General features: G+C 37.9%; 1 protein-coding gene across 1 annotated transcript in view; it reads right to left on the reverse strand.

Annotated features, from left to right (window-relative positions):
• CDH20 (cadherin 20) overlaps positions 1 to 23,375 on the reverse strand; it is a 59,462-nt gene that overhangs the window by 23,526 nt on the left and 12,561 nt on the right. The window contains exons 5-6 of the mRNA XM_061170430.1: positions 20,050 to 20,237; positions 5,185 to 5,438 (exon numbers count right to left, since the gene is read on the reverse strand). Of these exons, the coding sequence (XP_061026413.1) occupies positions 5,185 to 5,438; positions 20,050 to 20,237 (442 nt within the window). The remainder of the gene's footprint in view (positions 1 to 5,184; positions 5,439 to 20,049; positions 20,238 to 23,375) is intronic.

Genomic DNA, 23,375 nt, shown 5'->3' on the forward strand with positions numbered 1-23,375 from the left:
GGTTTCTGAACTTGAGTTTACTCGGGAATAGCAGAGAAACTGCAATTCTAGAAGGCACAATGTTGCAAGTTACAGGCCAGTCTGTGGAGAGTTCAGGATGGGCTGTATTTATCTATAGCTTCTTTTTAAGTTCTACAGCATCTCTAGGACGTAGGTATTATCTCACCTAACAGGAAACTAGGACTTAGAGAAGTTAAGTCACTTTCATACAGTTACACAGCTAATAATTTGCAGCTAACAGTAAGATTTGAAACATACATGTGTTTATATATAAACTATTGTATATATATAATATATAATATACTGTAAATTATATATAAGTGATTCTATTTCTTACATATTATATGTATATATATATATATATATAAGCTATTGTAACATATTGGGTTCAAAATTCCATTTAACGTTGCCAGCGGGTGCAAACGAACCTATTTTCAAAACAGAAATAGAGTCACAGATGTAGAAAACAAACTTACGGTTATCAAGGAGGAAGCGGGGGGGAGTTTGGGATTGACATATACACACTACTATATATAAGATAGATAACTAATAAGAACCTACTGTATAGCACAGGGAACTCTCCTATATGGGAATAGACTCTAAAAGAGTGGATATATGTATATGTATAACTGATTCACTTTGCTGTAAACCTGAAACTAACACAACATTGTAAATCAACTATAATCCAGTAAAAATTAATTAAAAAAAAAGTTGCCAGCGGAATTCCCTGGTGGTCCAGTGGTTAGGACTCCGGGCTTTCACTGCCGAGGGCCCGGGTTCAATCCCTGGTCAGGGAACTAAGCTCCCACAAGCTGCACAGCATGGCCAAAAAAAGTTGCCTGCAATTGCAGTCTCTATCTTAAAGTTGTTGAAACTGGGAAATACTGCCCATTTGATGGGAGTAAGTTGTTTCTTTACTTTAGTGCATTGTTTTTCAATCTGAAATAAATATGGTGGGTTATGACTAGTGTAGAAAGAACATGTATATGTATGCCAGACTGTATTCCAGTAAGGGTAAATATTGATGGTAAAACTTTTGTTTCAATATATATAAATAGATATATATATACAGTATATATCAGTATATGTATTATTTGGTAAAGTATTTTGTTTCGAGTATGTATTTTTTCCTACAGAGATTCAGGATGACTGTTCAGAGAATTAGGAATTAAAGGGAAAGGTGACCACTAAAGGCTGGAGAAGTTGGAAACATTTCAGTTCTAACTCTCCAAGTGTTGGGAAATTTAAATAAGTAAAGTAATGCTTCTCTCTGCTTCCGACCCTGTTACTGTAGCCAGGCACTGCTCTAAACATCTTACCTGTATTGACTCATATAATCCCCACAATAAACCTGTGAGGTAGGTACTGTTATCATCCCCATTTTACAGGTGAGAAAACTGGAGCATGGAAAGGTTAAGACACTTGCCCAAGGTTGCACGTCTGGGAATCAAACCTAGGCATATGGAATGTATGAGATTGCTTAAGGAAACAAAGCCTTAACTCTTTTTTGAAGATAGATTAAGCCATGATAGCCATCAGTTGACTATTTAATAAAGAATAAACACATGCCTACAAAGTTAATTTAAAATTAACTGGAGCGTTTTTTTTTAGGTATAATTAGTGATTTAGTTTTAAAGTTTACTGGCTATTTTAAGATTTGAATTTATCTTAGAAAAAAAATACTGGTTGGCTCCTGACAGTCTTTTCTTTCAGCTCCCCAAACAGGAGAAAAGCCAGCCATTCAGCCCACAGAGCTGTAACCCTGTTGGCAGCTCTCCAAGCTGTAGGCATAATGCTGAGGGGAGAGGCAGCCTATGATGAACCAGCTTCCTGCATTCAAACCTACAACGCCATAGCAAATGTCACAGATGGTAGGGGAGATGGAGTGATGGAAATAACTGACAGAACCCATGACAGTACTGCCCGCTGACACACTGAGAGGAACCACTGCGAGCCTGCCTCAGAGAAGCCTCCCTCAAGTGGAATTCCTCTTCCATTTCCCAAGCGGGGCCTGAATTGAGGCAATAATAGCATTCATTACTCTGAATGGGACACTGGGCCAATTTTCAGGAGTCAAGAGAACAAATTTAAAGGCGTAGATACAGATAGAAAATGAGGAAGCTGGGACACACTAGTGAATTACATAGGTGGTTTTCCTTTCTCTAACCATAATATTCTCACCTACTGTGGGCAGAATAGGCATAACATACACATACAAAACTGCCTTCAGCGAACAATAGCTGGTGTTCATTGAGCTCCCTGCTTGTTTACTTGGCTGAGGACATTCTCTGAATTTAGGAGTGATTTTGGAGGTAGGGTGTCATGGACAGGCTCCCTAAATCCACACACACTTTAGGAAGGCACAGGGGGACAGGCTGTTTCCATACGAGCAGGAGCCTATTTCAGTTGCCTAATGGTTCAGTTTCCTGCTTGCTAGAAATTCCTTGAGCATTTATTAAAAATTTAGGTGATCCAAACACTGTATTGTTCATGTACACATAACTAAATCTGCAGACTTAGTTTTGGGCTTTACTAATAAATGATGACCAGCTTATATGCCTGAACACACCATAAACTTTCCAGAAATGAGATTATAAAAGTCCTGATAATCTTTTTAAAAAGTTCAGTGACCTTTTTATCCATAGCATTTGAACCTCAGGTGGTATGTTGTTTTTTGGGTGATTTAATATGCATTTTCTTTTTAGGAATGTGAACCTCATTTATTTGTACCAAAAATGCACCAGATAGACAAGCGGCATATGGCATATTCAAATTATTTTTAAAAGAAAATAACTTTTATAGGATAAATAAGGAGAAAACAAGCAATTTGGTGAAAGATAATGTAGGAAAGTACTTTCCAAATGGGTTTATTAAGTAATAGCCAGAGATTTGACTTCTAGGTGCTTTTCCTTCTCAGAATCCAGGACCCCTGGTGTTCTGCTTGGCTCCAGAGACCATTCTTTGTTTCTGTGGGGCAGTACAAAGGGTCAGAGGCTCTATCTCACAATGTGAATTCTGTTCCTTCTTTCCAACCGAAATGCAGAGGGACGATTATCTCTAGTTATGATAAGTGGAATTCTGCTTTATCCCCTGTGCCTGAACGCTTTATCTTGTTACCTCCAGGCCTGTGGCTGTTGCCTTGTTCTTGCCAGTTTCTCTTTCAAGACCTAGAACCCTGCCCTAGAATAAGCCCAGTGGACCCTGCTCTATGCCTCCCACCTGTTCACTCTTGGATTCCTCCTGACTGGGATGTATTGGACTACACAGGCACCCCACTATAGATCTCCCTGATGCTAATTGCATCAGTGCCATGCCAGCCAACTGACAGTTTTCAGTGGCACATCATCTGAAGCAGCATTTTCTGTTAGCCAGACAGGATTCCCTCATTTTGTATCCTCATTTTGCTCCATGCCAGCAGTGGATCTAGGCCTGCGCGTGTTTCTCTTTCCTTCCTAGATATGTGTTGAGATAACGACTTTAGTCCTGAATAGTGCACATTCACTCTAGGGGTGTGTGTGTGTGTGTGTGTGTGTGTGTGTGAATGAATTTCCTTGTTTCTTGACTGCTTTCAGTCTCTTTTGCTTGTCATTTAGTAGTGTGATTCCTGACAAAATCATATTTCTAGTGCTTACCATGTAGGAGTCCAGAATCAGGATCTGGAAAGAAGATGTGGAAGCATCCACTGGATATTCTGATTGACTCTTTTAGAAATGAGATCTGATTTTTTTCAAACTGTGCTTGTTTTATTTCAAACATTTCCCTCCATAAAGTTTTATTCTCTAGAGTTTTTTCCCGCAGTAGTGTCTCTGATATGAATAGATTAATCAGAAGATAGATATATATTCTTGGCTTCTGATATAAATATAATATTTATATTACAAATATAAATTTATAGTAGAATTGGTTTCATTTGTGTTGTTGTTTTGGGGATAATATGATTCCACTAACTTCTATTATACATTTAAAAAGCTTAAGGTTGAAATATCACTTCTATAAAATTGTTATAGCTCATAAAGATTAGTTTTCTTCTAAAAATCAAATATCAGAATTCAAGCAAAATAATTTTAGCCATTTTAATGCCTGAAAATGTAAAATGTTTGCTAATTGGTTAGAGGAAGCAGATTTCCCCCAGTATAGTTAAACTCAGGAGAGAACCATCTTTATTAAACTGCAAAAGCACATTTTCATTAAATACAAAATGGCACCAGGTGAGGAAAGTAACCGGCTGACAGAAAAGGCCTTTGATGAATCAGGGTGTGTTTAAAATGTGCTATCTGCACTAAAGCCCTAGATCCATTTGTGTGGCTTTCAACAATTAATGTGACAGATGGTCTCAAACAGCCTTGGAATCCTGATCTTTTGTGTCAAGCTTCAGAGGCTTGGCAGTTGCTCTGGAGGTTGAAGTGTCAATCTGTCCACCGGCTGTTTGCACTTTGGTTCCATAGTCGACAGGAGATGGCCATGGCTATAAGAGCAGCTCTCTACCCCTCCTGAGGGGGAAGCATCTAGGTTGGAATCTTGATGTTCAAACATACTTTGGAGAGGCTGTTATGTGGGCTTGCAATAGAAAGCCAGTCTACATGGCATCAAAGCTGTTGACAACAGTAGTAGTTTCTATGTCTGTTCTTTGTATAGTATATGGAAATATGTGTTTATATATGTTATTTTTTCCATTTTTTAAAGTAAAAATGTCAAAGGTTCATAAAAATTAAAAGAATGTACAGTAATCACCTTTATATTCACCACTAAGATTCAACGATTTTTAATGTTTTGACATCTATGTATCTGTCTATTTGGCAATATCTGGGGACTTTTTAGATTGTTACAACTCAGGGGGTGCTACTAGCATTTTGTAGGTAGAGGCCAGAGATGCTGCTAAACATTGTACAATACATTGAACAGGCAGCCCCCTTAACAAAGAATTATCCACCCCCAAATGTCAGTAAGGCCACAATTGAGAATTGAGAGGTGTGTGTATGTGTGTTGCTGAACCAGCTGACAGTGAGTTGTAGACATAATGGTACTTCATTTCTAAATAACATGAAAAGTCCATGTTATTTAAGAAAAAAGAATTTAAAGAAATAGGAGAGTGTCCAGAGATGGAAGAAGCAGAGAAAAAGTGCTAGAAAATTAGATAAGGGAAGATTCCAGGATATAAGGATAAGGTGAAATGTGTAGAAAAACCTGATTGAGTTGTTGGTCACATCTGGATCCTTGGCAGAAATGATCTGTATGGTTGTTCCAATTGACACATCTTCAGGTACCTCCACAAAATAAAAGCCAGGTTCAAACACAGGGGGCTCATCCACATCTTCCACACTGATGTGCACTGTGGTTGTGTCCTGAAATGGGCCTAGGTTCAGAAAACGCATCTCTAGGTGAGGATTGGCTCCCTCCACTTTTAAGGTGTAGCTTTTCTTGGTTTCAAAACTCAGGGGCTGAAAAGTAATGACAGGAAAATAGATTAGTTAGGAGCATATACGTCAGGGTTCTAAAGGATGGATGATACTGCTGGCTAGTGGGTAGATTCCCAAATGCATTAAAATGGTGGAAAAGAGGCAAGAGGAAAAATAAGGGAATTTTTTCTTTTGTTCCATGGTTCTTGGTCTTAGTGTCAGTTTCAACAATTTGGGTAAAGAAAGTAAGGAAGATGCTAAAGGAAGCCAGTTTGCTGATGAAGAAAGCCCCTGTACCCTGGGCAGGGCTGACTTAACTTGTCTACTCTTTAATCAGCATGGTCATCTTTAGAAATGCTTGTTCATTTGAAAAGGTGTCATGATAATTAAGAGAGAGTTTGAGTTCTATTTCAGCATATCCATACAACTGAGGCCTAGGCTTTTCTGTTTTCTTCCTTTAAAAAAAGCCAATTCTTGAGTACAAAGGCAATAGTGATTATTTTCCAAGAAACTATCAATAAACACCTCACAAAGGTTCTCAAAGCACTGTGTCAGATCAATATTTGTGTGTTCAGTTTATCATAGACAATCTTTTTTAAAAACCTAATCCAATGCCTCATTTTACAGTTAAAGAAACTGAGACTCAGCGAGCTAGCAGACTGGCCTAAGCTGATGTGGTTACGCTGTGTCAGAGTAGAAATGCTGCTCTTGATTTTTAAATTCCTTATTCAAGGCTCACCCCCAAAAGTTTAACTTTGTCTAATAAAACCCCATGTCATAAAATATAACTTTTTTGGTGTTTCCTTTTTTGGATCTATCTCTACCTTCAGAATGTTTTATGTCAAAATAAATACAGCACTTTAGGGCAGAAAGTGGACTTGAATGCCATCTCAAGAATAATCCATTTGTGTGTTTTTTTTTTTAACTGACAAAAATGTATAAAAGTTTAAAGCAAAACTTACCTCAAAATATCATTAATAATTTAAAAAATGATGGAAACTCAATTCTATAATTACAGAGGATAGTGAAGCAGTTACTAAAGCTTAAAAGTCACATGTCAACTTGGTGATGACAAGTTTTTCTAGCTAAACATTTCATTTGTTTGTCCCTTTTTCATAAAATGTGCTGAATGTCAGCACGTCTCATGTTAGAAAGAGGCATGTGTCTAAGCAACTGGTTTGCTTTTGAGAAACAAACAGCAGTAGGAATTGCTTTAACTAAATTTGTTATTTTCAAATTCTAACAAAAAGTTTTTTGTTTGTTTTGTTGCTGTTGTTGGTTTACCACTTGTCCTGTATTTACTTAGCACCATACTTTGTACTCTTCGTTTCATGGAGTCCACCTTTCCCATTTGAACGAAGTGGCCATTTCCACCAGCTGCCCTGCATCCGTAGTTCTTAGTCAAAAGGCAGGGTTTTCATAAACAGGGATATCTGCCACTCAGGTTTCAATAAATTTGAAGGAATAGGTTTACCAGTTTATTTTATTTATACTGCTCTTTTAAGTCTAGACATTTATCTTTCCTGGTAAATTACATTGTATTCTTTTAGAATTCTTTCCTTATGTAGAAGTTACCCAAAGTGGACACTGATTGTTTATGTTAGGTTTGAGCTAGGCAAAATATGTTGTTCCTTTAATTTTAAGTCATTTTTCTAATTTGGTATGAATTTTGTAAAAATTAAGATGTAACTTACATACATTAAAATTCATCTTTTTTAGTGTAAATTTTTGTAGGTTTTGACAAATGTATACAGTTATGTATGTGTCTCCTATGATAATTAAGATATAGAACAGTTCCATCACCCCATTATGCCCTGATCAGTACCTCTTTGTGGTCAGATCCCACCCCCCTGGCACCCACTGATCTATTTTGTGTCCCTTTTACAAGAATGTCATATAAATGCAGTCATTCAGTATGTAGTCTTTTGAGTCTGGTTTCTTTCACTTAACATATGCATTTGAGATTCATTCATGTCATTGTGAATGTGGAGTTTGTCCCTTTTATTTTCAAGTAGTATTGCATTGTATGGATGTACCACAGTTTGTTTATCCATCCTCAACTGGAGGTACATTTGAGTTGTTTCCAATTTCTGATGATTATGCATAAAGCTACTATGAACATTTGTATACAGGTTTTTGTGGGAACATAGGTTTTCATTTCACTTGGGTAAATACCTAGGAGTGGGATCACAGGATTATTTGGTAAGCATATTTTAAACTTTATAAGAAACTTCCAAACCAATTTTCAAAGTGGCTGTACCATTTTGCATTCCCACCAGGAATGTATGAGAGTTCTGGTTCCTCTACATCCTTGTCATATTTGGTTTTGTCAAGTTTTTCTGGTTTTAGCATCCTACTGGGTGTGAAACGGTATCTCATTGTGGTTTTGATTTGCATTTCCCTAATGCCTAATGATGTTGAGCATCTTTATATCTTCTTGAAGAGTTCTTTATATATTTTATATTAAAGTCTTTTATCAGGCAGGTGATTTGCAAATATTTTCTCCCAATCTGTAACTTATTTTTTCACTCAATTTTGATGAAGTCTCATTTATCACTTTTTATTTTGTAGATTGGGATTTTGGTGTCATATCTAAAAAAATTACCTAATCAGGGTCACAAAGACTTTATTCTCTGTTTTCTTCTAGAAATTTTATAGTTTTAGTTTTTCACATTTAGGTAAATCATCTATTTTGGGTTTATTTTTATAGCTATGAATCAAGGTTCTTTATTATTATTTATTTTGTATACAGACATCCAATTTTTCTAGCACTGTTGAAAGACTAGAGTGAGTTTTTCATTATTGTTAAAATTTCTTTTTAAATAAGTTACTTAGTGATTTTTATATTATTTAAGATTATTGTCTCCCTTAAATAATTTTATTATTTAAAATTTAAAGAAAACTTTGCCTTAAATACCCTAAACTTTAAATTGCCCGTAATTGATACGAGTTTGACATTTCTGTCTAGAAAAGTTTTTGTACTTGTTTTTACATATTTAAATAGTAAATCAAAGAGTAGTAATGTCTGAGAACCCAAGTTAAATTCAAGAAATTTCCTAGAGTTGGAGCACATAAAAATGAAGTTATTATATCCTTGAAAATTGAGTAATGAAAATTATGTTACAAAATAGTAATGGAGTTCCCCTAAGCAGCATTAATCATTCCCTCTTCTTTTCCCATAGCACTTTGTCTTACTTCCATTATGGCTCTTCTTATTTTGTATTATAAATATTTCTTTCTGTGTTGGTTGCCTTCATGATACTAAAGGGCAAAGATTATGATTTAGTCAGATTTTTATTCCCCAGTACCTAGGGAGGGCCTAAAACCCAAAAATGTTGTTACATTGAGTAGTGCAAAAGTTTTTCAGTGTATTAACATGTATTGATACTAGTTGAATGATGATATATACAGACTTTACATTGCCATATTTCAATGATTTAAAGATACACATATTTTTGTATTTTGACATTTTGGAAATAGGGTTGCTTCTCCAATTGATAGCATCTTATAATTGCTGTAGGCCCAACAAGAGGTAGGATGTAGTTGTCACCATTTGTGCTAGCCAAACCTGGTCAAAGTCGTTCATGCTGTACTTCGGTTGAGTTCTGCACTTGTTGGTAATACATGTGTTGTACTTTACTGCCTTCTAAAATGTCTTCAGAAAGATTGTATTATGATTCAACATTGAAACAAAAGTTGCTGTGTAGGTAAAATGGTATGGAAACAATAGCAGGGAATAAATCTGATATTAGTGAAGCAAATACATCTGTGTCTGCAAGGGCTTTTCTAGTAACTACAAACAAAGGAATGAGAAAGCATTGTATCATTCAAATTAGCAGGAGGTTTTTGTGTGTGTGTGTGTTTTAAGTGATATATAAAACAGTGATGAGGAATGTGTCAGGGAGGACCTTAAAGATGGCAGAGGAGTAAGACATGGAGATCACTTTCCTCCCCACAAATACATCAAAAATATATCTACATGTGGAACAACTCCTACAGAACACCTGCTGAATGCTGGCAGAAAATCTCAGACTTCCCAAAAGGCAAGAAACTCCCCACGTACCTTGGTAGGGCAAAAGAAAAAAGGAAAAACAGAGACAAAAGAATAGGGATGGGACCTGCACCTCTGGGAGGGAGCTGTGAAGGAGGAAAAGTTTGCACACACTAGGAAGCCCGTTCACTGGCGGAGACGGGGGGTAGGTGTGGAGGGAAGCTTCGGAGCCACAGAGGAGAGTGCAGCAACAGGGGTGCAGAGAGCAAAGTGGAGAGATTCCCGCACAGAGGATCAGTGCCGACCGGCACTCACCAGCCTGAGAGGCTTGTCTGCTCACCTGCCGGGGCGGGTGGGGGCTGGGAGCTGAGGCTCAGGCTTTGGAGGTCAGATTCCAGGGACAGGACTGGGGTTGGCTGCGTGAACACAGCCTGAAGGGGGCTAGTGCGCCGCAGCTAGCTGGGAGGGAGTCCGGGAAAAAGTCTGGAACTGCCGAAGAGGCAAGAGACCATTGTTTTGGGGTGTGTGAGGAGAGGGGATTCAGAGCACCGCCTAAACGAGCTCCAGAGATGGGCGCAAGCCGCAGCTATCAGCTTGGACCCCAGAGACGGGCATGGAATGCTAACGCTGCTGCTGCAGCCACCAAGAATCCTGTGTGCAAGCACAGGTCACTATCCACACCTCCTCTCCCAGGAGCCTGTGCAGCCCGCCACTGCCAGGGTCCCATGATCCAGGGACAGCTTCCCCGGGAGAACACACGGCGTGCCTCAGGCTGTTGCAACATTTTGGCTTCTGCCTCCACAGGCTCGCCCCGCATTCCATACCCCTCCCTCCCCCAGCCTGAGTGAGCCAGAGCCCCTGAGTCAACTACTCCTTTAACCCGCTCCTGTCTGGGTGAAGAACAGATGCCAGAGGGTGACCTACGTGCAGAGGCGAGGCCAAATCCAAAGCTGAACCCCAGGAGCTGTGCGAACAAAGATGAGAAAGGGAAATCTCTCTGTGCAGCCTCAGGAGCAGCGCATTAAACCTCCACAGTCAACTTGATGTACCCTGCGTCTGTGGAATACCTGAATAGACAACGAATCATCCCAAAACTGAGGCGGTGGACATTGGGAGCAACTGTAGACTTGGGGTTTGCTTTCTGCGTCTAATTTGTTTCTAGTTTTATGTTTACCTAGTTTAGTATTTAGAGCTTATTATCACTGGTAGATTTGTTTATTGATTTGGTGGCTCTCTTCCTTTTTTTAATATATATACATATATATACATATATATTTTTTTCCCTTTTTCTCTTTTTGGGAGTGCGTATGTGTATACTTCTTTGTGTGATTTTGTCTGTATAGGTTTACTTTTACCATTTGTCCTAGGGTTCTATCTGTCCGTTTATTATTAGTGTAGTTTTTAGTGCTTGTTATCATTGGTGGATTTGTTTATTGTTTTGGTTGCTCTCTTCTTTTTTTTTTTTTATAAATTACTTTTTTATTTTAATAATATGTATTTTTAAATTTTTTATGTTAATAACTTTATTTTATTATTTTTTTATTTTCTCCCTTTTCTTCTGAGCCGTGTGGGTGACAGGGTCTTGGTGCTCCGGCCAGGTGTCAGGCCTGAGTCTCTGAGGTGGGAGAACCGAGTTCAGGACATTGGTCCACCAGAGACCTAGTGGCCCCATATAATATCAATCGGCGAGAGCTCTCCCAGAGATCTCCATCTCAACGCTAAGACCCACTCCACTCAGTGACCAGCAGTCTGCAGTGCTGGACACCCTATGCCAAACAACTAGCAAGACAGGAACACAACCCCACCCATTATCATAGAGGCTGCCTAAAATCATAGTAAGTTCACAGACACCCCAAAACATACCACTGGATGCGGTCCTGCCCACCAGAAAGACAAGATCCAGCCTCATCCATCAGAACACAGGCACCAGTCCCTCCACCAGGAAACCTACACAACCCACTGAACCAACCATACCCAGTGGGGACAGAACCCAAAACAACGGGAACTATGAACCTGCAGCCTGTGAAAAGGAGACCCCAAACACAGTAAGTTAAGCAAAATGAGAAGACAGAGAAATACACATCAGATGAAGGAGCAAGGTAAAAACCCACCAGACCAAACAAATGAAGAGGAAATAGGCAGTCTACCTGAAAAAGAATTCAGAGTAATGATAGTAAAGATGATCCAAAATCTTGGAAATAGAATGGAGAAAATAACAAGAAATGTTTAACAAGGACCTAGAAGAACTAAAGAGCAAACAAACTGATGAACAACACAATAAATGAAATTAAAAATTTTCTAGAAGGAATCAGTAGCAGAATAACTGAGGCAGAAGGACGGATAAGTGACCTGGAAGATAAGATAGTGGAAATAACTACCGCAGAGCAGAGTGAAGAAAAACGAATGAAGAGAATTGAGGACAATCTCAGAGACCTCTGGGACAACATTAAACGCACCAACATTCAAATTATAGGGGTCCCAGAAGAAGAAGAGAAAAGGGACTGAGAAAAATTTGAAGAGATTATAGTTGAAAACTTCCCTAATATGGGAAAGGAAATAGTCAATCAAGTCCAGGAAGCACAGAGTCCCATAAAGGATAAATCCAAGGAGAACCACGCCAAGACACATATTAATCAAACTATCAAACATTAAATACAAAGAAAAAATATTAAAAGCAGCAAGGGAAAAGCAACAAATAACATACAAGGGAATCCCCATGAGGTTAACAGCTGATCTTTCAGCAGAAACTCTGCAAGCCAAAAAGGAGTGGCAGGACATATTTAAAGTGATGAAAGGGAAAAACCTACAACCAGGATTACTCTACCCAGCAGGGATCTCATTCAGATTCGATGGAGAAATTAAAACCTTTACAGACAAGCAAAAGCTAAGAGAATTCAACACCACCAAACCAGCTTTACAAGAAATGCTAAAGGAACTTCTCTAGGCAGGAAACACAAAAGAAGGAAAAGACCTACAATAACAAACCCAAAACAATTAAGAAAATGGTAATAGGAACATACATATCGATAATTACCTTAAATGTAAATGGATTAAATGCTCCCACCAAAAGACATAGACTGGCTGAATGGATACAAAATCAAGACCCATAGATATGCTGTCTACAAGAGACCCACTTCAGACCCAGGGACACATACAGACTGAAAGTGAGGGGATGGAAAAAGATATTCCATGCAAATGGAAATCAAAAGAAAGCTGGAGTAGCAATTCTCATATCAGACAAAATAGTCTTTAAAATATAAATTGTTTATTACAAGAGACAAAGCAGGACACCACATAATGATCAAGGGATCAATCCAAGAAGAAGATATAACAATTGTAAATATTTATGCACCCTACATAGGCGCACCTGAATACATAAGGCAAATGGTACCAGCCATAAAAGGGGAAATTGACAGTAATAGTCATAGTAGGGGACTTTAACACCCCACTTCACCAACGGACAGATCATCCAAAATGAAAATAAATAAAGAAACACAAGCTTTAAATGACACATTAAACAAGATGGATTTAAGTGATATTTATAGGACATTTCATCCAAAAACAACAGAATACACTTTCTTCTAAAGTGCTCATGGAACGTTCTCCAGGGTAGATCATATCTTGGTTCACAAATCAAGCCTTGGTAAATTTAAGAAAATTGAAATCGTATCAAGTATCTTTTCTTACCACAGCGCTATAAGATTAGATATCAATTACAGGAAAAAAACTGTGAAACATGCAAACACATTGGAGGCTAAACAGTACACTACTAAATAACCAAGAGATCACTGAAGAAATCAAAGAGGAAATCAAAAAATACCTAGAAACAAATGACAGTGAGAACACGATGACCCAAAACCTATGGGATGCAGAAAAAGCAGTTCTAAGAGGGAAGTTTATAGCAATACAGTCCTATCTCAAGAAACAAGAAAAAACTCAAATAAACAACCTAAACTGACACCTAAAGCAATTGGAGAAAGAAGAACAAAAAAACCCCAAAGTTAGCAGAAGGAAAGAAATCATAAAGATCAGAACAGAAATAAATGAAAAGGAAATGGAGGAAACGATAGCAAAGAACAATAAAACTAAAAGCTGGTTCTTTGAGAAGGTAAACAAAATTGATAAACCATTAGCCAGACTCATCAAGGAAAAAGGGAAAAGACTCAAATCAATAGAATGAAACAGAAGAAGTAACAACTGACACTGCAGAAATACAAAGGAACATGAAAGATTACTACAAGCAAGTATATGACAATAAAATGGACAACCTGGAAGAAATGGACAAATTCTTAGAAAAGCACAACCATCTGAGACTGAACCAGGAAGAAATAGAAAATATAAACAGACCAATCACAAGCACTGAAATTGAAACTCTGGTTAAAAATCTTCCAACAAAAAAAGCCCAGGACCAGATGGCTTCGCAGGCAAATTCTATCAAACATGTAGAGAAGAGCTAACACCTATCCTTCTCAAACTCTTCCGAAATATAGCAGAAGGAGGAACACTCCCAAACTCATTCTACGAGGCCACCATCACCCTGGTACCAAAACCAGACAAAGATGTCACAAAAAAAGAAAACTACAGACCAATACCACTGATGAACATAGATGCAAAAATTCTCAACGAAATACTAGCAAACAGAATCCAACAGCACATTAAAAGGATCATACACCATGATCAAGTGGGGTTTATCCCAGGAATGCAAGGATTCTACAGTATACATAAATCAGTCAATGTGATACACCATATTAACAAATTGAAGAATAAAAACCATATGATCATCTCAATAGATGCAGAGAAAGCTTTCGACAAAATTCAACACCCATTTATGATAAAAACCCTCTAGAAAGTAGGCATAGAGGAAACTTACTTCAACATAATAAAGGCCATATATGACAAACCCACAGCCAACATCGTTCTCAATGGTGAAAAACTGAAACCATTTCCACTAAAATCAGGAACAAGACAAGGTTGCCCACTCTCACTGCTGTTATTCAACATAGTTTTGGAAGTTTTAGCCACAGCAATCAGAGAAGAAAAAGAAATAAAAGGAATCCAAATCGGAAAAGAAGAAGTAAAGCTGTCACTGTTTGCAGATGATGTGATACTATACATAGAGAATCCTAAAGATCCTCCCAGAAAACTACTAGAGCTAATCAATGAATTTGGTAAAGGAGCAGGATACAAAATTGATGCACAGAAATCTCTTGCATTCCTATACACTAATGATGAAAAATCTGAAAGAAAAATTAAGGAAACACTCCCATTTACCATTGCAACAAAAAGAATAAAACACCTAGGAATAAGCCTACCTAAGGAGACAAAAGACCTGTATGCAGAAAACTATAAGATACTGATGAAGGAAACTAAAGATGATACAGAAAGATGGAGAGATATACCATGTTCTTTGATTGGAAGAATCAGCATTGTGAAAATGACTATATTACCCAAAGCAATCTACATATTCAGTGCAATCCCTATCAAACTACCAGTGGCATTTTTCACAGAACTAGAACAAAAAATTTCACAATTTCTATGGAAACACAAAAGACTCCAAATAGCCAAAGCAATCTTGAGAAAGAAAAATGGAGCTGGAGGAATCAGACTCCTGGAATTCAGACTGTACTACAAAGCTACAGTAATCAAGACAGTATGGTACTGGCACAAAAACAGAAATATAGATCAGTGGAACAGGATAGAAAGCCCAGAGGTAAACCCACATACATATGGTCACCTTAGCTTTGATAAAGGAGGCAAGAATATACAATGGAGAAAAGACAGCCTCTTCAATAAGTGGTGCCGGGAAAACTGGACAGCTATATTTAAAAGAATGAAATTAGAGCACTCCGTAACACCATAGAGAAAAATAAACTCAAAATGGATTAAAGACCTATATGTAAGGCCAGAAACTATAAAACTCTTAGAGGAAAACATAGGCAGAACACTCCATGACATAAATCACAGCAAGATCCTTTTTGACTCACCTCCTAGAGAAATGGAAATAAAAATAAAAATAAACAAATTGGTCCTAATGAAACTTAAAAGCTTTTGCACAGCAAAGGAAAGCATAAACAAGACAAAAAGAGAAACCTCAGAATGGGAGAAAATATTTGCAAATGAAGCAACTGACAAAGGATTAATCTCCAAAATATACAGGCAGCTCATGCAGCTCAATATCAAAGAAAACAACCCAATCCAAAAATGGGCAGAAGACCTAAATAGACATTTGTCCAAAGAAGATATACAGATTGCCAACAAACACATGAAAGGATGCTCAACATGACTAATCATTAGAGAAATGCAAATCAAAACAACAGTGACGTATCACCTCATACCAGTCAGAATGGCCATCATCAAAAAATCTACAAACGATAAATGCTGGAGAGGGTGTGGAGAAAAGGGAACCCTCTTGCACTGTTGGTGGGAATGTAAATTGATACAGCCACTATGGAGAACAGTATGGTGGTTCCTTAAAAAACTAAAAATAGAACTGCCATATGACCCAGCAATCTCACTACTGGGCATATACCTGGAGAAAAGCATAATTCAAAAAGAGTCATGTACCACAGTTCATTGCAGCACTATTTACAATAACCAGGACATGGAAGCAACCTTAGCATCCATTGACAGATGAATGGATAAAGAAGATGTGCCACATATATACAATGGTATATTACTTAGCCATAAAAAAGAAACGAAATTGAGTTATTTGTAGTGAGGTGGATGGACCTAGAGTCTGTCATACGGAGTGAAGTAAGTCAGAAAGAGAAAAACAAATACCGTATGCTGACACATACACATGGAATCTACAAAAAAAAATGGTTCTGAAGAACCTAGAGGCAAGACAGGAATAAAGACGCAGACGTAGAGAATGGACTTGGGGACATGGGAACGGGGAAGGGTAAGCTGGGACGAAGTGATAGAGGGGCATGGACATAACATACACTACCGAATGTAAAATAGATAGCTAGTGGGAAGCAGCCGCATAGCACAGGGAGATCAGCTGGGTGCATTGTGACCATCTAGAGGGGTGGGATAGGGAGATTGGAGGTAGACGCAAGAGGGAGGGTATATGGGGATATATGTATACGTATAGCTGATTCAGTTTGTTGTACAGCAGAAATGAACACACCATTGCAAAGCAATTACACTCCAATAAAGAAGTTACAAAAAATTAAAAATAAGACAGTGATGAGAATTCATGGCACCTTAGGTTTGATGAAATTCAAAAGTTTTCTGCTTTGTGGCCTGCCTAAGAGGAGAGTGGACTTGAAACAATTGTTTATTGTATGCTGGAAGATGGAAGACATGCTGAAGATATAAGATCATGCTCATATAGAATAAAGAACATTCTGAAAATTGTATGTTTCAAGTTATCTTTGAAAAGCATTTAAATTAAGAGACTGAAAATCAATTGATTGATTACTTAAAAGCCAAAAAAGACCCAAGGTACTGGGTAGTAATCAGTGTGGTTTTATGAAGACCCAATTCTATCAATTCAACTTAATTTCTCTTTTTGAAAAAGTGTGTGCTTTTTTAGACAAATAATAGGCCTAAGGGAAATAAATCAAAAGCAGAACATTTCTTTCAATTTTACATGACATTATTAATGACAAAGTAGGAGGATGGGTGTGGATCAAGCATCTGAGTGAATGTTGTTCCAAAGGTATAGATTGAGCAGTCAATAGCCTCTAAAGTATTTATTATATTTGACTTGTCCATCTACTCAACTTATTGACCTGTTTCTTAATTCCATTTTCTGGCACCTCATAAGTTCAGAAGAGAAATCCAAATGACCTTGGCAAAGTTGATACATGTTTTGATTAAACATGGATATAGTTTTAACAATGACAGTGAAAGACAGTGTTCTGTCTTACGAGGTTTAATCTTTTTTCCAGGTAAGGGAGCTGGAGAAACGACATTTTGAGGTTCCTTTCAGATACAGTCTATGGCCATACCACCCTAACCAATCTCATCATATACAAAATTATAATAGTTAATATTTTTTAAGTTAATGGCTTATATAAGGTCTAAGATATATTCTAATAATTGGACATAAATTAATATTATTTTATTATTTAGAATTATATATTATTTAAGATATAAAATAAAATTTAAAATATATTGAGAACCTCAAAAGCTCTTTTTCTGATTGCTTAATTCTTTAAAGATAAATTTTGCTTTAAAGAGATAATAATTATCCCAAACTTTGAGCTTTTACCTTGTTTATAGTTACCAGTCATGATAGGCAATGTATTATTAATTTTTAGCTTGAGGCATGCCACATAATAGGGGAGTGTTCTTAATCTTATGTCATACAACAACTTGGTATTATTATTCTAGTCACCTTTTATAATGTATTATTAGTTCTCAAAGAATATGAGTAAAATAAACTCTATGGAACAGCGTAGAATAAAGTTATTATTAACACATTAACTTGTGCCACATTCTAAGTTATGACTTTGTTGCTTTTGTCAGGGTCATCAATGACCTCCCTGTTCCTAAAGTCTGTGATTAATTTTCAGTGTTTTTATATGACCTTTAGCAGCACTTACCACAGCAGCACTTAGAGCAGTCACTCTCTTCTCTTGGAAACAGTTTCTTTACACCTTCTAGGACACCAGACTCTCCTGATCTTCCTTCTGCCTCCCTGGTCTCTCCTCCTCAGTCTCCTTGCTTGTTTTTGCTCTCCCTGACCTCGTCACATTGGGCTGCCACAGGATTTATTTCACTGCCCTCTTCTCCATCTATGCTCGATCCCTTGGAATATTATTATTTTTTATTTGCTTTAAGTGCCATTTATGACTCTCAAATTTATATTTTCAGTCCAGAACTCTTCTCCAAATTCCAGACTCCTATAACCAACAACTGCTATACATCTCCACTTGGGTGTCTGATAGACATTGCAAATGTTATGTGCTCAGAACTGAATGCCAGTATTTCCCCATATCACTCAGTGCCATCTCTATTCTTTTTGTTGCTCAACCGACTCCTCTTTTTCTTTCATATCCTCATCCAATCTGTTAGGAAATCCTGTTGGTTCTACTTTCAAAATATATTCAGATTCTGACCAGTTCTCACCACATCCATTCCCAATACCGTAGACCAAGCCATCATCATCTCTTACCTTGATTATTGCAATAGCCTCTCAGGTGGTCTCCCTGTTTCCATTCTTGCCCCCTTATGGCCTTTTCTCAACACAGCTTACACAGTAATTATTTCATAATAAAAGTCCAGTGATGTCACACATCTGTTAAAATCCTTCAGTTCTCCACTTTAGTCAGATTAAAACCCAAAGTCCTTAATCTTCCTACAAGGTCCTAACACAATCTGTCCCCCTTGTTACTTTTCTGACCTCATCTCCTTCTGGTCTCCCTCTCCAGCCTTATAAACCCCCTTGCTGTTCTTGAAACAAGCCAGGCAGAGTCCCACCTCAGGGTCTTTGCACTGGCTGTTCCTTTGTCTGGAACACTTTCCTCAGTATTTCCATGTCCATTCCCTTGTTTACAGGGCTGCCATTTATGGTTCTCACTGAAAGTCATTTATAGGGCTCCTCCGAGGGTTGTGCATTGTCAGCCTGCCCAACTCTGTGCTGTGACTCTGCCCACTTCAAGTCTTTGCATAAATGTCACTTCTCTGTGAGGCCAGTCACAAGCATGCAATTAAATTTGAAGTCATGTTGGCTCTTCTGATCTTGCTTTGTTCTATTTTACACCCCTTCCCACATAGCACTTACCACTTTCTAATATACAACTTTATTGACTTACTTGCTATTTTGATTGTCTTCTTCCCCTTACTAGAATGTAAACTTCAAGAGGGCAGAGGTTTTCAGTTGTTTTACTTACTCTCTACCTTAAATGCCCAGAACAGTGCCTGGCACATAGGTAGGCACTCAACAAATCTTTGTTGAAGAAATAATTTAAGATATCTTGGGTGTTAAGTTGTATTTGAAATAGAGGATAAGGAAGATGAAATCAATACTTTCTTGAATTAAGGTATTTTATCAGATATATTTATTAGGATGTTAAAACTTAAATTATTTTTAGGCTTTATCTTTCAGCTGAGTATGTCCATATGTGCTTTATTCCACAGAATTGATAGCTTACATTCAAAAACTTATTAACTTACTATGAAAACTTATTAACTTATTATAACTCCTTACTATGAAGGAGTTCCAAGTGGTAACATCACTCAGCAGCTGTGTTTGATAAAGCCTTTCCAAGTCTGATTAGCATCTTTAGGTCTTTAAGTAACAATTTAAAAATCCCTGTGTGTTATTTATTGATTAATAATAATAGTATAGCTTGCTTTATTGTTTATGGTATACTGTGGTAAAAATGAGGTTATTCAAATGCAGATATTGGTTAAGTCATTAACATCATTAGGGAATTAAGCTACAGCAGTTTTTTAAAGTGGCTAAGTAGTGAGCTAGGAGAAGTGACATAATACATTTTTATCATGACTTGGTACCCTTTCTGTAAAATGATGACACAGCCAGTGTTTACATGTAAACAAAAGGAGTAAGAGGCTTTTTTCTTAATGATAGGAAAGTGTATCAGAGGATTTGAAGCAATACATATCAATAATATAACAGTCCTTACTAATATTTCATACACATTCAAAGCCTCCATTGAAATGATTTGGAAAAAGGAGTTGGATTACCTTCTTCACAGTTATGATGCCGACTTGGAAATTGGGATCTGTGTTAATGTCGAATGCATCTGCACCATCTCCATCCACAATAGTGTACTTCATCTCTGCATTAATTCCTTCATCCAGGTCCTTGGCAAACACCCTTCCCACAGTAGAGCTAACCGGAGCTGATTCCAACACACTCATCTGATAATGTTCTGTGAGGAAGAGTCAGAACATTTTCTATAATCTGTTACTACCAAAAAAAGCCTCTTCAGTATCACATCATGTCCACCATGCTGTGCAAAACATCTTTTTCATGGTCCAAAAGTTAAAACTTGAGTTTTACAGATGTAAAAACTGAGATCCAAAGAGGCTGAGTAAATGTTATTGGGTCATAGCCTGTACTGGATGTTTGATAAGTAGGTGCCAAAATACCTTGATCATAATCCTAGGAGTAGGACAGGACAAAAGCAAAAATATTTCTCATCTCAGTGAATCTACCTTCAGAGTGGTAGGAAGTATCAGTACCTTGCTTTCCAATCTTTCCTTCCTAATGAACCATTTCCCCAAATGTTAATTACTTCTGAGAAAAATAGAAAAAACATTGTGGTCACAAAGTATGTATTTACTCTGTTCATGTTTCAAATGCCCACATTTTCCTTTGTAGCCTGGCCATCATGCTGAATGCCTGTCTCTATGGCCACCTGCCCAAATTTAATGGAGACCAGTGATCTACAAAGGAGGACCAGCCATGGAGAACAAACTCCACCAGCTTCAGTCTGTCCGTGCACCTGGGGCTGCCCACTGGCAGCTTCTTCATGGACAGATCTCTGATGCTTCTTGTTCTCTTTTCCAGAATAGAATGCCCCCAGTGTTCTCACATATGTAAGAAACTCAGAGCCAGTAGTGTTCTCCTTTTCAACTTGATATCCTGAATTCACTAATTCAGTTCATTTTTGTCTCCACGAAGTAGTATTTTCATTAACTTACCTTCTCTGGGGCTAAACTTTTTGACATTCTTCATTATTTTGTCAATCATAAAGTGAATGACTAAATATTAAATCAAGCAATCACATTTTCAGTATGTACATGGTCTCTCTGATTCTAATATGCATTGCAAGCTGTGGGGATGTGAACCTGGGAAGCCTGGGATGTGACGGCTTGAGTCTCACAAAGATTTGGGGAGGCTCACAGCACCCAGCCAGCTCATAGCACCCTCCCCTGCACAGGAGGAGAAATGATGACTGTTCTTTGCCAGTGTGAGCCAGGAAATTGCTCATGTCTGTACTAAACTGGAGGCACTTGGATTTCATGATCTCTTTACATTCACTTCCAAAGTTGTTGATGGATTAGACTTTTCTATTGCAGAACATGTTTGGGAAAAACAAATAATTTTCTCCAGGAAAGCTGTATGTTCTGTGTTGAAACAAACATATACATATAATTTCTACACATAATGCATTATATTAGAAATAAATAGTCTGAGGTTTTGACATTCCCTTATATTTGGTTCAATTAAAGGTGACTGAGCTTGTTCAATATAAAATAGTAGGTGTGTCATTGTGTCAGCCACACCTAATCAGTTATGATAATATTTGTGAAAAAGAAGGAAAGTGGGATTTCTAGAATGAAGAATCAGAAGATTAATAATGCCAAAGAGTTTATCCAAGTTAGGTTATGGAATAATGAGGTCATTTAAACTTAGTTTTAGCAAATAGGAGAAATAATTAATGGTGAGATAAAGAAAATTTTTTGAAAGTCCAAAAATAATGACTATTTTAGAGGAAGCAGAGGTAATGTGTGAACAATGTTTAGAGACACAGAGATGACTTTTATACATTTCCATTTTGTCTTCCGTGCAACATAATCTGTGTTTCCACTCTATTCTAGGTTCTTCGTTATTTAAAAAAAATGACAACTCAAAATGTGTGCTTTAGAATGGTGTTCAGATGTTGCCTTGTGGGGCAAGACTAAAACCCCAGTTATCACTGTATTGTGTTATGCTTCTGTGAAGCTGCCATGTTTGGGGTGATATTGAGACAGGCTGGGACCTGGGCCCCTTTGCTGCAGGGCTGCAGTGCTTGCACCTGGACACACCTCTCCTCCAGCAACAAAAGACAGAGAAACTATATGAGACTAAAAATAACTGGGTGCATGCACAGTTGGGGCAAATTCTGGACAAAAGATACAAAGAGACCAAAAAACCCAACTGCCACTTTTGAAGGGCCCAGAGCAAAAGCAGGGTACTTCGCCTGTCCCCTGCACACAACACCACCTAAGTGGTGGGCAGACCACCCAAGCCACCCCTCTGTCCCGACCCCTGGACACACCCCTACCCTCACCCCGTATAAGGAATAAGCTCACCCCCGCGCAGGGAGCAAGCAAAGAAAACTGTTGTTTGTTCTCACTGCTGCGGTGGGGTCCCCAGTAAAGCCTTGCCTGAATTTCTTGGCTGGCCTCTGATCAATTTCTATTGATTAAGGAGGCCAAGAGCCCTGGTAGGTAACAATACAACTTTCCTGCAGTATGTCCAAATCTACATACTGTGAGCTGTGTAATAACTTCGTTCTTCCCTTTATGCCTCAGAATTACTGTCTAGTGTCAAATTACAAAGCCAAATAGGATCAAGGATGTTCAAGAATCTGTAGTCTGCAGTGTGCACAGTGTGAGCCATTCATGAAACAATAAAGATGGAACCCACAGGGCCAGCAAAGCAATTAAGAAGCCAATCCATATGGCATTTCATAAACTGTTTTCATGATGCACTACTATTCTGAACTGTAGAACCAATCAACTTAGTAACCTACTTATTTGTACCACTTGTGAAATATTTAATATACTGTCTTTTAGTTTCACGAAATCTCATGGGGACTTTATGGATACCAGTTGTATGTAAATATTTGAGTCCTCTTCCTGTATTTACATAGATAAAATAGATGGCTTACTTGGTTTGACTGACTTAAAATGTAGCTATTCAGCTGATGGTCTGGTTTTTAGTTTTTAGTTTAGTTGTTGTTGTTGTTTAACCTGATTCCCCTGGTTAAGTCTTTCACCTGGAATTGTGTCTGCTGCTCTCACTTCTCCAACGGCTCCCTTTTAGGCATCTGCTTCTCAAATTCACATCTCCGTTCCTGGGCTCCATTCCACAGTCATAGCTCTATATTCCACCTTCCTTAAGGACCTTCAATCTGATTGTCCTGCTGTCACTTCACATTCAAATTGGAATTTGTCTTCCTCCTTCCCTGCCACTAGTTGCATTATGTACCCTCTGTTTCTATCAGTAGTGCAGTTCTTCTCCCTGTCACCCAGACTAGAACATCACTGTCACCTTTGATTCCATCTTCCCTTAGCTA

This window comes from Eubalaena glacialis, chromosome 15, assembly GCF_028564815.1.
Source record: "Eubalaena glacialis isolate mEubGla1 chromosome 15, mEubGla1.1.hap2.+ XY, whole genome shotgun sequence".
Classification (NCBI taxonomy): Eukaryota; Metazoa; Chordata; class Mammalia; order Artiodactyla; family Balaenidae; genus Eubalaena; species Eubalaena glacialis.